The sequence below is a fragment of the Bombina bombina genome, chromosome 2 (genome assembly GCF_027579735.1).
Source record: "Bombina bombina isolate aBomBom1 chromosome 2, aBomBom1.pri, whole genome shotgun sequence".
NCBI lineage: Eukaryota > Metazoa > Chordata > Amphibia > Anura > Bombinatoridae > Bombina > Bombina bombina.
The window spans coordinates 38,014,481-38,032,745 of NC_069500.1; the positions used below are offsets into that span (position 1 = coordinate 38,014,481).

The window sequence follows — 18,265 nt, forward strand, 5'->3', positions numbered from 1 at the left end:
CAGCGCATTGTAACGGGACTTCCACGTATCAATAGCGGATAGAGATTTACTGAGCTCAGCGTCCTGGGGCTTAGCAGCAGGGGGGTCAGTCTCTGCTGCACGGATCTGAGCACGGGTAGTCACAGGGTTAACATCAGCGGGACCCATGGGAGCATAGGCAGAAACAAGGGGGACCAAGGTATTTCCAAGGAGAACATCAGCTGGTAAATCCTTCATGACCCCCACATTCACAGGTCTAGCGCCCCCTCCCCAATCCAAATGCACCCTGGCAACAGGCAGGCGGAACACAGTGCCCCCTGCTACCCTCACAGCCACAGTGTCTCCTGTGTGCTGTTTCTCAGACACCAAGTTCTTTCGAAGCAAGGTCATGGTAGCACCAGTATCCCATAGACCACTGACCTCCTTCCCATTCACTTTAACCAGTTGCCGGTTATTCCGGTGGGCAGCTTGCACAAGGTCTGCCTCATGTAGGATGCCCCAGCATTCTTGCGCCTCTACGTAGCGGGCCGCAGGCTGAGGGTTACGTGTGATTCCGCCGGCAGGTCTTCTCCAGGACTGTGCTTGGTTCGCTGCATTTAGGGGACACTCTGGTCTTTTGTGCCCTAGTTGCTTACATCCAAAGCACCGAATAGGTTGTGAGTAGCCCCGCGAATTGAACCGGGCTCTCTGAGGGTAGTTCGTGGCCAGAGGCCGTGTGGTATAGCGGTGCGCCGGGGGTTGGTAACTGGCAGCTGCTGGGGTGACTGGGGGTCTGTACTCCACTCTGGCAGGGGGCTTAGTGGTAGCAGTGTCCAGTTTGCGGGCATCCGTATACTCATCTGCCAGGCGAGCAGCTTCATGCAGGGTGGAGGGTTTACGGTCCCGAACCCACTCTCGAACTCCTGCGGGTAACTTGTCGAAGCAATGTTCCAACAGGAATAGCTGCAGCACCTCTTCCCCAGATACGGCTTGGCACCCCGCTATCCAGTGAGCTGCTGTGCGGTGCACCTTACATGCCCACTCAAGGTAGGAATCACCAGCCAATTTAACAGTGTCTCTGAACCGTCTCCGGTATGCCTCCGGTGTAACCGCATACCTGGAGAGCAGAGCCTCTTTTACAGTATTATAATCCCTGACTTCCTCATCTGGAATGGCCCGAAAAGCCTCACTGGCCCGGCCGGATAATTTTCCGGATAATATCATGACCCAGTCCTCTGCGGGTACCTTGTGTAGTGCACATTGCCTCTCAAAATCCGCAAGGTACCCATCAATCTCTCCTTCTGTTTCCAGGAAGTTTTTAAAAGCTGCAAAATTTACTTTTCTCTTTTCCACTGGGTTTGCTGCAGCGCCGCTTTGGCGAAGTAGGTTGGCCTCCACAGCTGCTATGACCCGGTCGATAATTTCCGCAGATGGGTTGGGGCCATAATGTGCCAGTCTTATTTTAACCGCCCGATCAAAGCTTGCTTCTGCGGGGGTTCTGTCTGCTATGCTGGGCCCATTGGTTCCTTCTGTCCCTGGTACTCTTTCCATCTTAGTCAGTATTGTAATAATCCCCCTCTTCCTGAGGTTACTGGCTTGTGTAGTTGCTCTTCTGGGCGATAAGGTTCATTCCGTCGCTTGCCACCAATGTTACGGTACCAACTGTGTACCAAGGGTTAACCCCAGATGAACAATGTCCTGCATAGACAATCAGCAATTCACAACCCAGCCAGTTTCAGGTTTAAAACAGAATGACAACTTTATTTGAAGGCAGCACACAGATTTATACAGGTTTTTGACCCCCCCTCAGATGGGGGTTGAAAGAATGTTGTACATTAGATAAAAGGGAGAAGCGCCCTTGACATGATACAATAGGATTATATTACTTAAACACTTCAACCACAAGACACTCTTGACTCTTCTTATCACTTTCTCTCTGGAGGTGATCAAACAATAGAATGCTAAGCATTAATTAGATTGTAGCTGGAGCCAGCCACTTGTGGTTAGAAAATAAAGTTAACACTTTCAGTCCTGACCGAAGGGTCTGTCACAGCATATATAGATATTATCAGGAGTACGCACAATACAGCAACAATGTTTGCAAAAATGATTGGAACATATAGTGCTCAACAAAGGATAGCACAAGAACAAAGTCAATTGGATAATATAAGTAAATTAGACAGTTGTTTGCTTTAAAATGTGCATGCTGTATCTCCTTGTTTCTTGTACCACATGATAAATAATTATTCAGCATAAATTAGAAACTAAAGCTGCTAGGACTGATTTAAAATGATCATTGGTTTATAATTAGATTAAAACACACTTAGAAAAAGTTTCACCTTGAAAGCAAATACCGGGCAAGCCAGGTGGCAACTGTATTTGGGGGTAATTAGGACAAAAAAATGATGCTTGTAGGGATACTAGGTACAAAAAGGTTAAGAGACACTGATGATCTAAACTATGAATGTTTCATTTTGACTTTTCCTCACAATACGCTCTGTAGGATTTTCTAAAGTGATGTGAAGGAGGGCTCCAGTATAAACATAGTAACCAATTGAAATAATCAAATCTTCAGTCATTTCTATTCAGTGTTCTGCCTTTTTTTAATTCACAACTTGTTTTTGCAGTGTGCTCTGCCCCAGTGCATCCTGGGTTAGATGTCCATAGGTATGGCCGTACTGAAACTTGTAACCTGCATAGGAAAAAAATGTGATGAAATGGTGAGAATGCTGTAATAATGAAAAAATAAATACAATTCTAACTACAGTTTCCATAACACTCATGGCTGGCAGCGAAGGATCTAAGCGAGTGCTGTGTAGTGCTAACCAGACAAGTCATTTTTCTTGTGCACCACAAATCTCAAAGGTGTTAAAAGCCATAAATTTACAAAGCAGAACAATTATTACCTGCCCTTTTCTCTAGCAGGACAAGGAGATAGGGGAATTGGTGTAAAGGGTGACAGGTAAATAAGGAAGGCAAGAATAATAAGTAAATAAATAATGAGCCATTACAAGTGCCATCTCCAATTTTTAAAGGTTTATTGTAAAGCAAAATTGATAAGCTCTGATTAAAGGGATATGAAACATTGCTCCTTTAGTAAAAAAAATATGTTAAATCAAAGTAAGCAAGAAAAGAAACAGATTGTGTTAAATACAGCAAAAAACTTGTTTTCTTGCAAAATGAGCACTTAGAACTTCACTTCTCAGTGTAGTAACTGCCTATAGTGACAAAAGGAAGCTGACATGCTGAGAACCTAAATTGCATTCTGTCTATTCTGAGCATGGGCAAGAAACTGACTTCTTGTTTCTCTAGCATTCACTGAACAGTAAGCCAGCTCAAGTTGCATGACTTGAGTAAAGCGTTAGGGCTAGAATAAAGGGAATAAAAGTATAACAAAATACCAGCGCCTATATAACCTTCAAGTTATTAATGATACCATTACATTGTGATTAATATGTCTTGTAGACGCTGCACTATGTTTATTGATGTTGGATGATTTTCTAAGAGCTTTTATGTTTATTAGGTGACATATAGGCAGCTTAATCTGGGTATCAATCACTGTCCCAAACTCAATATATGTATTCAGTAAGGTTACATTTGTTCCATGTCTGCAGAAACATTCTTATTGATATCCATTGCACGGGGAAGACCTAACCTGGCACGTATCCAGTGTAGCGCGGCAGTAAGCCCAGTTGCTCCAGATAGATGTGGTTCTGTTCAGGGTGCAGAGTGTTCTCCTCCAAAGGCTCAGCTTCCTCATTTAGCCTAATGCTCTTCTTCAAGTTTATGTGACCAAATTCCACCAGAGCTCTGTTAGTGGTCACAGGATACCCTGTGCCAATGAGGAAACGCGATCGTGGGACGTACCCAGTGTAGCCTGTGAGACAATGAGCAGTGGGTTAGTACAGCTTTTTTATTTAGTTGGGAAGATGCTCTAGACAGTATAAGAGAGTATTGCATTTTATTACTATCATTTTTGTGCATATACAGAGTACTACAGGAGACTTAAAGGGACCCAGAAGTCCTCAGTAAACTGCTATGATACATTTGTGTTATTTTATCACTAGCAACCCCACAAAGGAGTTAAGCACATGGTTAAGGCGCAGCTCGAAAGTCAAACAGCATTTTTACAGTGCATGTACATATGCCATGCACCGGCATTCAAACACCATGACTGTTCACATAGGCCTAGTTTCCATTGATGTGGCAAATTGTGGAAACTGGTGGTAACATAAAAATTCTCCATAGACTTTAATGGAGATAAATGTTTTATATCATCAGTTTCCACAATTTACCACCTCAATGGAACTGAGCCCAGAGTCAGGTGTGGCGCGTATTTGTCAGGCACATTTTTTGCATTATGGAGTACAGCAGCTTGCTCCAGTTCACAGACCTGTTTGGTAAATAAAGTTTTTGAAGGATGGCTGTATTTGGGGAATCCTATACAGTTGTGGGGCAACGTAGGGAACTCTGCCTCGCTGCCCCTCGAGACACTTCTCCTTTTTATGCAAATATCCTGGTTTCCGGAGACAAATCAGCGACTGCCCTGACCCAACCCATTAAATTTCTTGACCCTGCCCACAACTCAACAATGGCTCCTCCTCCAAATGCGACTCTCACCACAAAACTCAAAAAAGCCACCTCACCTCCGAGTTTAAAAAAAACCTTAGGAAATGTTAGTAGGTACTCAGTGAAAATGCAGATTGAGTCATTGCCTGCACAATATATGTGCCCTGAGCAGTTGCAGTATTTAAATGCAACAGCACAAGGCATACCTAGATATGCTCCCTGCACAGTAAAAACTAACACTGAAATAATCATCATTTCTGGTAGAAGCATTGTGAATTGTATGTCCCGTTTAAACAAGTTTACGGGACTTATAGCAGCCCTATATAATGCAGTTATACATTACTTGTCAGTTCCTAGATTCACTGTGTCGCACCTGATATGAAGTACTTGTACGGGTTCTCATCGTTCATGTAATAAGGGGAGATATCAGGCTGTGGAGCCTTCTGAGAAACATAAGGTGCTGGCTCCTTAGACAAGGCTGGGAGTGGGGTCCGGTACTTGGCTGTGATGAGCTGTGAATAAGTAAAGTAAAATGTTAAAGGGACAGTAAACTCCATATTTAATTTCCTATAAATGTATTCCTTTTAACCATTTCCCCTGTGATTTATCTTTAAAACTGTGTTTATTTTCCCTTTGGGGCACAGAGGCTGCATGACTTAAAGAGGTGACCCTGCAACATGATGCACAGTGATTTCTTGATCACTCCAGGAATGTATTATGTCTGTTTTCTAATTTGACACAACAAAGTAAATGTACTTAAGTCGCCTTTCAAGGGGTGCGTCTCTGGACTCAGTAGACAATTATATACAATACTATGCATAGGGTTTCCATATTTCTGTTCATAATTTTCTGTTATTAGAACCTTGACAAATGTAAATCTAAACAAAAAAATGAAATCTCCATTTTGTGGGCTTGATTGTATTGTGCAATAAAACATTATAGCAAACAGTCATTTATAATGGTTTGGCTTCCCATTGTATTCTCCATTCGCCAATGCTATGAGAAATAACAAAAGCACAGATCTATCATAGGAACAGACAATGAGGCCCATTTATTAAGCTCCGAATGGAGCTTGAGGGCCCGTGTTTCTTGCGAGCCAGAAACACAAGTTATGGAGCAGAGGTCTAAACACCGCTGCTTCATAACCCTGTCCGCCTGCCCTGATGAGGCGGACAGGAATCGCCACAATTCAACCCATTCGAGTACGATCGGGTTGATTGACACCTCCCTGCTGGCGGCCCATTGGCCGCGAGTCTGCAGGGGGCGGCGTTGCACCAGCAGCTCTTGTGAGCTGCTGGTGCAATGCTGAATACGGAGAGCGTATTGCTCTCCGCATTCAGCGATGTCTGTCAGACCTGATCCGCACTGTCGGATCAGGTCCGACAGACATTTGATAAGTCGGCCTTATCTACTACAGTAACTAGACATGTGCACGGGCGAAACATTAGTTTTGTTTGAAAGATTCCCTTCAGATTTTTTCAAATGATTGGTTCGGCAAAATTTCATTCACATAGGCATTCGGATCTGACAAATATTGAATTTAGATTCGTTACCATTATTTCCAATGGGAACAGCTAATATAGACAATTAATATTAACACAAATCTTACATTATTGGATTTGAACAATTAAAAAAAAAACTATTTTTCAATGTTAAAAGAACATACAACTCCTGTGTGACTAAAATCCAGCATTTAGTGGCTGTCCCTAACATCAGTTATTAGTAATACTATTGCAAGTTTGGACAGGGGACGAAGAACAAATAAATAGAGCCCTGTATATCATTGCAAACAAAGGAGATTATTAACCAAACAATCTAACTCCTTCCCCCCATTCCTACACCTTTGCTTGCCCCCAAACAGCCTGAATGAATGAACAAATCAAATTTGTCAAGCAATCATTCATTTTACACCCATTCCATCCAATAATGTATTCAGCTGTTTATATATCTATTGACTCAACGAATTAGTAAAATTCAGACGAATTTGCATTTGTCCAAAGCCAGAATGAACATCTTTAATAATAACCCAAATATAATAAACCCCCAAATAACCATTGTACCCCTATCCCGACAATTACTTTAACCTGTCTCCAGCACTATCGCTGTAAACCACAGGTTATCCTGGGAATGTTATACTAAAATGTGATGCTAACTAACTTCTATAAATAAAGACATAGGGCCCGTTTATCAGACATGGGAAGTGGTGCACTCGTGATCACAGTGACACTGTACATATGGTGCTCGAATTTAACAATGAACAAGAAAATCCTTGTGCAAGCGCCGCCTCCTGCTCTTACGCGGGAGCAGGGCCTATTAATCACCACAAATAGGAGAGTTTGGATGTTTGACCACCACTTCTTTACTTGCAGTAAGCAGGCAAGCTTATGCCCAGCAAGGGCTACAAAGCTTGTCCATTATCAAATGTGTTCCCGGGCTCAGCACTCCACAATGACACAATAATACATTATAACTACAACATCCCTATTCCTAGTATAACCCAACAAGTACAATAGCCCAATATCAATAATAACTATATCATTACCCCTAGCGAAACCGGCAATTACAGTACTAGTTTCATAACACTTCTTGCTAATGTCCATTTTACATATCCGCCAATGAGCATTTGAGGGAAGTACCAATCAGCCAATGAGCATTAGGAGGAAGTACCTATCAGCCAATGAGTATTAGGAGGAAGTACCTATCAGCCAATGATCATTACAATAGTATCTATCAGCCAGTCAGCATTAGGGGGAGTTGGTATACAACATATACTGCTAAATTAATCCGTTTAAGTTCAAACTGTTTTTAATTCAAATTAATTTGGGCAAAACATTTTTTTTTCTATATGTTTAAATGTTAATGATACAACTATTTTAATACAATGTCCCTTTAAATCTAGAAATACACAAAGGAGTTTGAAGTATCTTGTTGATCACTGAAATGTACGTTTATTTAAAGGAAAATGTTCTTGATTCAGATAGAGAATACAGTTTTAAACTACTTTGTAATTTACTTCTATTACAAAATGTACTTTATTCTCTTGGTATCCTTTGTTGAAGGAGCAGAAATAGAAGTTATCTGAACACATCGGTTGAGCCAATGACAAGAGGCATAGATGGGCAGCAACCTGTCAGCACTCTGCTCCCAGTAGTGTATTGCTGCTCATGAGCCTACTTAGGAATGCTTTTCAACAAAAGAACATAGCAAATTTGGAAACAGAAGTAAAATGTAAAGTTTTTTAAAATTGTATACACTATTAGAATCATGAAAGAAAAATATTGGGTTTCATGTCCCTTTAAAAACATTTGCAGAGTTACCACAATTAGCAGAATGGCACTGATTTGTCCTTCCTGATACTCTCCAGTGCTACTAAACCACACCCAAAACCACCCAGAAATACCACCATGACAACCATGCATGCCCATGACCCAAATAGCGCTGCTCACAACCCACCCCTGACTGCCAAGTCTATGCCCCCATTCTCCTGGGTACTTGATGTTAGGGTTGATGCATTTGCAAATCTTGCACTTCTGCAGTGCTTTAGATTCAGTCAACTGAAGTAAAATAACCATATGATAGTCACCTTGTTCTCCTGCTCTGCCTGCGGCCCCTGCTGCTGCCCACTCTGCAGTCTGTGGCTTGTGCTCTGTTCCAGGGATTCGTGCGTACGTTGTTCTTTCATGAAATTACTTATGGCGTCTTTACTGGTCTCTGCGTAGGTCTTAGCAAAGAAGTGCTGAGATCTGGGGATGAAGCCTGAGAAAAGGCAAGACAAATAAACAAATATTCTGCAACTCGAGTGCGGCAACAATAATACAGAAAATGTCTGAGGCTTCAACCTTTTAAATGCAATTACTGTATAGTTTCTAATTTATTACAGGTACAAATCCCCAAATCCAAAATGCCAAAATCCAGAATTATTCCAAAATCCAGACTTTTTCATTAATATTAATAAATAAAATTATTAAAAAACATAATTTATGTAAGAACTTACCTGATAAATTCATTTCTTTCATATTAACAAGAGTCCATGAGCTAGTGACGTATGGGATATACATTCCTACCAGGAGGGGCAAAGTTTCCCAAACCTTAAAATGCCTATAAATACACCCCTCACCACACCCACAAATCAGTTTAACGAATAGCCAAGAAGTGGGGTGATAAGAAAAAAAGTGCGAAGCATATTAAAATAAGAAATTGGAATAATTGTGCTTTCTACAAAAAAATCATAACCACCACAAAAAAGGGTGGGCCTCATGGACTCTTGTTAATATGAAAGAAATGAATTTATCAGGTAAGTTCTTACATAAATTATGTTTTCTTTCATGTAATTAACAAGAGTCCATGAGCTAGTGACGTATGGGATAATGACTACCCAAGATGTGGATCTTTCCACACAAGAGTCACTAGAGAGGGAGGGATAAAATAAAGACAGCCAATTCCTGCTGAAAATAATCCACACCCAAAATAAAGTTTAACAAAAAACATAAGCAGAAGATTCAAACTGAAACCGCTGCCTGAAGAACTTTTCTACCAAAAACTGCTTCAGAAGAAGAAAATACATCAAAATGGTAGAATTTAGTAAAAGTATGCAAAGAGGACCAAGTTGCTGCTTTGCAGATCTGGTCAACCGAAGCTTCATTCCTAAACGCCCAGGAAGTAGATACTGACCTAGTAGAATGAGCTGTAATTCTCTGAGGCGGAATTTTACCCGACTCAACATAGGCAAGATGAATTAAAGATTTCAACCAAGATGCCAAAGAAATGGCAGAAGCTTTCTGGCCTTTCCTAGAACCGGAAAAGATAACAAATAGACTAGAAGTCTTACGGAAAGATTTCGTAGCTTCAACATAATATTTCAAAGCTCTAACAACATCCAAAGAATGCAACGATTTCTCCTTAGAATTCTTAGGATTAGGACATAATGAAGGAACCACAATTTCTCTACTAATGTTGTTGGAATTCACAACTTTAGGAAAAAATTCAAAAGAAGTTCGCAACACCGCCTTATCCTGATGAAAAATCAGAAAAGGAGACTCACAAGAAAGAGCAGATAATTCAGAAACTCTTCTAGCAGAAGAGATGGCCAAAAGGAACAAAACTTTCCAAGAAAGTAATTTAATGTCCAATGAATGCATAGGTTCAAACGGAGGAGCTTGAAGAGCTCCCAGAACCAAATTCAAACTCCAAGGAGGAGAAATTGACTTAATGACAGGTTTTATACGAACCAAAGCTTGTACAAAACAATGAATATCAGGAAGAATAGCAATCTTTCTGTGAAAAAGAACAGAAAGAGCGGAGATTTGTCCTTTCAAAGAACTTGCGGACAAACCCTTATCTAAACCATCCTGAAGAAACTGTAAAATTCTCGGTATTCTAAAAGAATGCCAAGAAAAATGATGAGAAAGACACCAAGAAATATAAGTCTTCCAGACTCTATAATATATCTCTCGAGATACAGATTTACGAGCCTGTAACATAGTATTAATCACGGAGTCAGAGAAACCTCTTTGACCAAGAATCAAGCGTTCAATCTCCATACCTTTAAATTTAAGGATTTCAGATCCGGATGGAAAAAAGGACCTTGTGACAGAAGGTCTGGTCTTAACGGAAGAGTCCATGGTTGGCAAGATGCCATCCGGACAAGATCCGCATACCAAAACCTGTGAGGCCATGCCGGAGCTATTAGCAGAACAAACGAGCATTCCCTCAGAATCTTGGAGATTACTCTTGGAAGAAGAACTAGAGGCGGAAAGATATAGGCAGGATGATACTTCCAAGGAAGTGATAATGCATCCACTGCCTCCGCCTGAGGATCCCGGGATCTGGACAGATACCTGGGAAGTTTCTTGTTTAGATGAGAGGCCATCAGATCTATCTCTGGGAGCCCCCACATTTGAACAATCTGAAGAAATACCTCTGGGTGAAGAGACCATTCGCCCGGATGCAACGTTTGGCGACTGAGATAATCCGCTTCCCAATTGTCTACACCTGGGATATGAACCGCAGAGATTAGACAGGAGCTGGATTCCGCCCAAACCAAAATTCGAGATACTTCTTTCATAGCCAGAGGACTGTGAGTCCCTCCTTGATGATTGATGTATGCCACAGTTGTGACATTGTCTGTCTGAAAACAAATGAACGATTCTCTCTTCAGAAGAGGCCAAAACTGAAGAGCTCTGAAAACTGCACGGAGTTCCAAGATATTGATCGGTAATCTCACCTCCTGAGATTCCCAAACTCCTTGTGCCGTCAGAGATCCCCACACAGCTCCCCAACCTGTGAGACTTGCATCTGTTGAAATTACAGTCCAGGTCGGAAGAACAAAAGAAGCCCCCTGAATTAAACGAAGGTGATCTGTCCACCACGTTAGAGAGTGCCGAACAATCGGTTTTAAAGATATTAATTGATATATCTTCGTGTAATCCCTGCACCATTGGTTCAGCATACAGAGCTGAAGAGGTCGCATGTGAAAACGAGCAAAGGGGATCGCGTCCGATGCAGCAGTCATAAGACCTAGAATTTCCATGCATAAGGCTACCGAAGGGAATGATTGTGACTGAAGGTTTCGACAAGCTGTAATCAATTTTAAACGTCTCTTGTCTGTTAAAGACAGAGTCATGGACACTGAATCTATCTGGAAACCCAGAAAGGTTACCCTTGTTTGAGGAATCAAAGAACTTTTTGGTAAATTGATCCTCCAACCATGATCTTGAAGAAACAACACAAGTCGATTCGTATGAGACTCTGCTAAATGTAAAGACTGAGCAAGTACCAAGATATCGTCCAAATAAGGAAATACCACAATACCCTGTTCTCTGATTACAGACAGAAGGGCACCGAGAATCTTTGTGAAAATTCTTGGAGCTGTAGCAAGGCCAAACGGTAGAGCCACAAATTGGTAATGCTTGTCTAGAAAAGAGAATCTCAGGAACTGATAATGATCTGGATGAATCGGAATATGCAGATATGCATCCTGTAAATCTATTGTGGACATATAATTCCCTTGCTGAACAAAAGGCAATATAGTCCTTACAGTTACCATCTTGAACGTTGGTATCCTTACATAACGATTCAATAATTTTAGATCCAGAACTGGTCTGAAGGAATTCTCCTTCTTTGGTACAATGAAGAGATTTGAATAAAACCCCATCCCCTGTTCCGGAACTGGAACTGGCATAATTACTCCAGCCAACTCTAGATCTGAAACACAATTCAGAAATGCTTGAGCTTTCACTGGATTTACTGGGACATGGGAAAGAAAAAAATCTCTTTGCAGGAGGTCTCATCTTGAAACCAATTCTGTACCCTTCTGAAACAATGTTCTGAATCCAAAGATTGTGAACAGAATTGATCCAAATTTCTTTGAAAAAACGTAACCTGCCCCCTACCAGCTGAACTGGAATGAGGGCCGTACCTTCATGTGAACTTAGAAGCAGGCTTTGCCTTTCTAGCAGGCTTGGATTTATTCCAGACTGGAGATGGTTTCCAAACTGAAACTGCTCCTGAGGACGAAGGATCAGGCTTTTGTTCTTTGTTGAAACGAAAGGAACGAAAACGATTGTTAGCCCTGTTTTTACCTTTAGACTTTTTATCCTGTGGTAAAAAAGTTCCTTTCCCACCAGTAACAGTTGAAATAATAGAATCCAACTGAGAACCAAATAATTTGTTTCCCTGGAAAGAAATGGAAAGTAGAGTTGATTTAGAAGCCATATCAGCATTCCAGGTCTTAAGCCATAAAGCTCTTCTGGCTAAGATAGCCAGAGACATAAACCTAACATCAACTCTAATAATATCAAAAATGGCATCACAGATGAAATTATTAGCATGCTGGAGAAGAATAATAATATCATGAGAATCACGATTTGTTACTTGTTGCGCTAGAGTTTCCAACCAAAAAGTTGAAGCTGCAGCAACATCAGCCAATGATATAGCAGGTCTAAGAAGATTACCTGAACATAGATAAGCTTTTCTTAGAAAAGATTCAATTTTTCTATCTTAAGGATCCTTAAACGAGGTACCATCTGACGTAGGAATGGTAGTACGTTTAGCAAGGGTAGAAATAGCCCCATCAACTTTAGGGATTTTGTCCCAAAATTCTAACCTGTCAGGCGGAACAGGATATAATTGCTTAAAACGTTTAGAAGGAGTAAATGAATTACCCAATTTATCCCATTCCTTGGAAATTACTGCAGAAATAGCATTAGGAACAGGAAAGACTTCTGGAATAACCGCAGGAGCTTTAAAAACCTTATCCAAACGTATAGAATTAGTATCAAGAGGACTAGAATCCTCTATTTCTAAAGCAATTAGTACTTCTTTAAGTAAAGAGCGAATAAATTCCATCTTAAATAAATATGAAGATTTATCAGCATCAATCTCTGAGATAGAATCCTCTGAACCAGAAGAGTCCAAAGAATCAGAATGATGGTGTTCATTTAAAAATTCATCTGTAGAGAGAGAAGATTTAAAAGACTTTTTACGTTTACTAGAAGGAGAAATAACAGACAAAGCCTTCTTTATGGATTCAGAAACAAAATCTCTTATGTTATCAGGAACATTCTGCACCTTAGATGTTGAGGGAACTGCAACAGGCAATGGTACATCACTAAAGGAAATATTATCTGCTTTAACAAGTTTGTCATGACAATTATTACAAACAACAGCTGGAGGAATAGCTACCAAAAGTTTACAGTAGATACACTTAGCTTTGGTAGATCCAGCAGGCAGTGGTTTTCCTGTAGTATCTTCTGGCTCAGATGCAACGTGAGACATCTTGCAATATGTAAGAGAAAAAACAACATATAAAGCAAAATAGATCAAATTCCTTATAAGACAGTTTCAGGAATGGGAAAAAATGCCAAACATCAAGCTTCTAGCAACCAGAAGCAAATGAAAAATGAGACTGAAATAATGTGGAGACAAAAGCGACGCCCATATTTTTTAGCGCCAAATAAGACGCCCACATTATTTGGCGCCTAAATGCTTTTGGCGCCAAAAATGACGCCACATCCGGAACGCCGACATTTTTGGCGCAAAATAACGTCAAAAAATGACGCAACTTCCGGCGACACGTATGACGCCGGAAACGGAAAAGAATTTTTGCGTCAAAAAAGTCAGCGCCAAGAATGACGCAATAAAATGAAGCATTTTCAGCCCCCGCGAGCCTAACAGCCCACAGGGAAAAAAGTCAAATTTTTGAGGTAAGAAAAAAATATGATAATTCAATGCATAATCCCAAATATGAAACTGACTGTCTGGAAATAAGGAAAGTTGAACATTCTGAGTCAAGGCAAATAAATGTTTGAATACATATATTTAGAACTTTATAAATAAAGTGCCCAACCATAGCTTAGAGTGTCACAGAAAATAAGACTTACTTACCCCAGGACACTCATCTACATGTTTGTAGAAAGCCAAACCAGTACTGAAACGAGAATCAGTAGAGGAAATGGTAAATATAAGAGTATATCGTCGATCTGAAAAGGGAGGTAAGAGATGAATCTCTACGACCGATAACAGAGAACCTTATGAAATAGACCCCGTAGAAGGAGATCACTGCATTCAATAGGCAATACTCTCCTCACATCCCTCGGACATTCACTGCACGCTGAGAGGAAAACCGGGCTCCAACTTGCTGCGGAGCGCATATCAACGTAGAATCTAGCACAAACTTACTTCACCACCTCCCTTGGAGGCAAAGTTTGTAAAACTGATTTGTGGGTGTGGTGAGGGGTGTATTTATAGGCATTTTAAGGTTTGGGAAACTTTGCCCCTCCTGGTAGGAATGTATATCCCATACGTCACTAGCTCATGGACTCTTGTTAATTACATGAAAGAAATGATAATTTTCCCTGCCAGTAAGTCAAATTCTTTTCTGCCTGTGTTTTGTGATTTTAAATAGAAATAATAGTCTATATTTATTTAAAACACTATTATCTTTCTGATTACAGTGCTGTACTATCTTTTCGATGTATTCAAAAGTATTACAATTTCTATACACATATTGCCTTAATACTGTCCCATTTTACAGTTGCAAATATACAAATATTCCAAAATCCAAACCTTTTCTGTTCCCAAACATCATTTTGTACCTTACATATTATATTCACAGAAATATAGTTTGCTAGTTTAAGAAAATAACTAATAATAATAAACATTATATAATGTATGACTAAGATTACTGTAAAATGGACACCCTTCTCTCCGGTCATCTGACAAAACACTGCAATAAACTCACCATCCCCTATGTAATGTGACATCAATATATAGGTGACAACAAGCATACATGTAACATTACCAAATGCCACCACTAGAGGGACGATAGTGCCCACACGATAAGAATGCAGCAGAATACAGTAGGTAAAATGCAAACAAATATTTATAGAGAAATATATCATCCTGTGAATTAATAGTCTGGGAGAATGTTAGTGCCAAAGTACGTGAATGAGTTAGGTTCTTTTTTGTAAAAATAATATTAGAGGAAAACAAGCCCTATGGAAGATAACTAGCCAATCACAACACCCCCAAATTACAATTATATACTAATATACACAAATACAATTCTGATTTCTGTCTATTTTTATAGCATTACATTTACACATGAGCTATGCATACAAATGATCTTCCCTGGCAAAATGAGTCTACATATGGAAACCAACTTAATTAAAGGGATATTATAGTACAATACTCCATAACCCTGGCATATACTCCTAGGCAACTTTTCCAAGCAACAAGTGAAAAAAAATGCTGATCAGCTTCTATATTACTTTCAGGTTAGCATCTTTTGTAAGCTTCTAGTGCTCAGCCTTCTGCAGTGTATTGTCAGTAAAACGTATGCATGTAGTGTATACTGTATATGCTCCCGAGATCAGCTTTTTATACATGTAACATACTTTACACACCTAATTGAAAAACAATGCCAGGCTACAATCTGGCATACTGCAATATACCTTGGGACATCAGATAACCATTAACAGATTAACAAATCATTACCTACCGGTGTAACCTGGGATCATGGTCCAGGTGAGTTTCTGGTCTCCTAGACGGAGTCTCCGTCTTCTGAGTGTCTCTGGCGGGTTCTCCGCATTGCTATCATGACGGGGAGGAGGGAAAGGATTTGACTGGAGCACCAGGTGCCCAGAGTGCTTGATATCTTGACTGGTTAGCAGTTGTGAGGTGAGCTTCCCATAGGTTTTACCCAGGTGGTACCTGTATTGAGGGCAGAAGCCACTGTACCTGTTGCAGACAAAAACACATGAGATTAGAACTATGTCACTATGTAGTGGTATCTTTTATTGAAGAGTAAAATTAGGTAGGCTCAGGAGTGTGCACATGTCTTTAGTACTCTATGGCAGCAGTGTTTTGCAACATTTTTTGTAGCTTTGTTATACAATGTTGCAAAACACTGCTGCCGTAGAGTACTAAAGACATGTGCACACTCCTGAGCCTACCTAGTTTTACTCTTCAATAAAAGATACCAAGAGAACAAAGCAAATTTGATTCAAAGGGATAGTCTACACCAGAATTGTTATTGTTTTAAAAGATAGATAATCCCTTGTTTACCCATTCCCTAGTTTTGCATAACCAGCACAGTTATATTAATATACTTTTTACCTCTGTGATTATCTTGTATCTAAGCCTCTGCAGACTGCCCCTTTATTTGTTCTTTTGACAGACTTGCAGTTTAGCCAGTCAGTGATGGCTCCCAGGTAACTTCACGTGCACGAGCACAGTGTTATCTATATGAAAAACATTAACTAACACCCTCTAGTGGTGAAAAACCTGTGCCTTCAAGGTCTAAGAAATTGGCATATGAACCTCCTAGGTTAAGCTTTCAACTAAGAATACCAAGAGAACAAAGCAAAATTGGTGATAAAAGTAAATTGGAAAATTGTTTAAAATTACATGCTCTATCTGAATCATGAAAGTTTATTTTTTGGACTAGACTGTCCCTTTAAAGAAGTCAATTTGGAAAGTTGTTAAAAATGTCATGCGCTATCCGATTCATGAAAGTTTAATTTTGACTTTACTGTCCCTTTAAAACTTCTATTATCTGGCAGGTAAAGAGACATTAACCTCAAAATGTTATTCTGCCTTAAAGGGACAGTCAACACCAGAATTTTTGTTGTTTAAAAAGAAAGATAATCTCTTTATTACCCATTCCCCAGTTTTGCATAACCAACACAGTTATAATAATACACGTTTTACCTCTGCAATTATCTTGTATCTAAGCTTCTTTTGACAGACATGCAGTTTATCCAAACAGTGCTCAGTCATTGGTCACTTTACGTGCATGAGCTCAATGTTATCTATATGAAACATGTGAACTAATGCCCTCTAGTGGTCAAAATGTATTCAGATTAGAGGCAGTCTTCAAGGTTTAAGAAATTAGCATATGAACCTCCTAGTTTTAGCTTTCAACTAAGAATACCAAGAGAACAAAGCAAAATTGGTGATAAAAGTAAATTGGGAAGTTGTTTAAAATTGCATGCCCTATTTAAAACATGAAAGTTTTTTTTTAACTTGACTGTCCCTTTAAATGTATAATTATGCTCAGTTTTAAAAAAATAAAAAAATAAAAAAATGTACTGTTATTGTTTATTCCCTGTAATTTATCTCTTAAAATTGTGGGGGGTTTCACTGTCCCCAGATATCCTGCAGGATTCTATACCCTAACAATGCAACATGCTACTCAGATTTTGATTAATCAGTGCAAGAGCTCATTTTTATTTGTTACTGATTGGCCACAACAGAGAAGATAACAAAAATAGCAAAGGAAATGAATGCAAACGGTTGGTCATGTTTTATATCCAGAGCTGACAACTCTCCTGCATTTTGCGGTACAGTCCCAGTTTAGTGGCTCAATACCTTGATCCCTCCCACTTCATTCCTGAACTATATTGTTTTATAAAGTTAAACTAGAGGATGCCCAGCCATGCCCACAGAAAGACAACCCTGTCCATGATATGCCTAGAGAAGCAACTGCATAACACTACGTAATGAGCCAGTGCACAGGTGAAATAATCAGCTGATCAGTAACCATGGTAACTAACCTGCTCTCACCCATCAGCTGATCAGTAACCATGGTAACCATCAGATGATTATTTCACCTGTACACTGTTTTAGCTATAATGAAAACCTGGCCTGTTGGGGGTACTTGAGGGCCGCGGTTGAGAAACGATGATCTACGCTTGCAGTTTCATTTATTTCGTTACATTACTTTTTTATTTCTTTTCCTTGATAGCGGACTTCCACTTCTATTGGTGTATGTGACTGAGCGGCTGTCTGCTGCAGGTGTTATATGTCCCTGTAGTGCTGCGCTTTTCATGACACTGTTTTCAGTTTTATTACATGACATAAATATACCTAAAGGTTCCTTTTATAAGCTAAACATGTTGACGACATGAAATCTTATTTGTAGACCATAAACAATGTAAGAATCAGACCAGGCATTATATGGAACCTCTAACTATGTTCTAATCATTTTCGCACAGAATAGCAAATAGTTAGAAAAATCTAGTGCAATATTAAAATGTTTGTTAGAGAGCATTACATTACTAATTAAATGTAAAGAGCTTAAAAACATAGATAAAGACATGCACCAAAACCGTTCCCATGCTATACCTGAGTAGGACATTAAAGGAACAGTGTACTTGAAAGTTTGTATTGTTTAAAAAAAAAAAAGATTATTACCCATTCCCCAGTTTTGCATAACCAATACTGTTATATTAATATA

At 39.7% G+C, this 18,265-nt stretch overlaps 1 protein-coding gene across 1 annotated transcript in view; it reads right to left on the reverse strand.

The window, feature by feature from the left end:
* Positions 1–1,692: 1,692 nt before the first annotated feature.
* FAM166B (family with sequence similarity 166 member B) overlaps positions 1,693–18,265 on the reverse strand; it is a 32,579-nt gene continuing 16,006 nt past the window's right edge. Inside the window, exons 2-6 of the mRNA XM_053701031.1 lie at positions 15,527–15,765; positions 8,111–8,283; positions 4,901–5,039; positions 3,614–3,835; positions 1,693–2,650 (exon numbers count right to left, since the gene is read on the reverse strand). Of these exons, the coding sequence (XP_053557006.1) occupies positions 2,562–2,650; positions 3,614–3,835; positions 4,901–5,039; positions 8,111–8,283; positions 15,527–15,765 (862 nt within the window). The 3' untranslated portion in view covers positions 1,693–2,561. The remainder of the gene's footprint in view (positions 2,651–3,613; positions 3,836–4,900; positions 5,040–8,110; positions 8,284–15,526; positions 15,766–18,265) is intronic.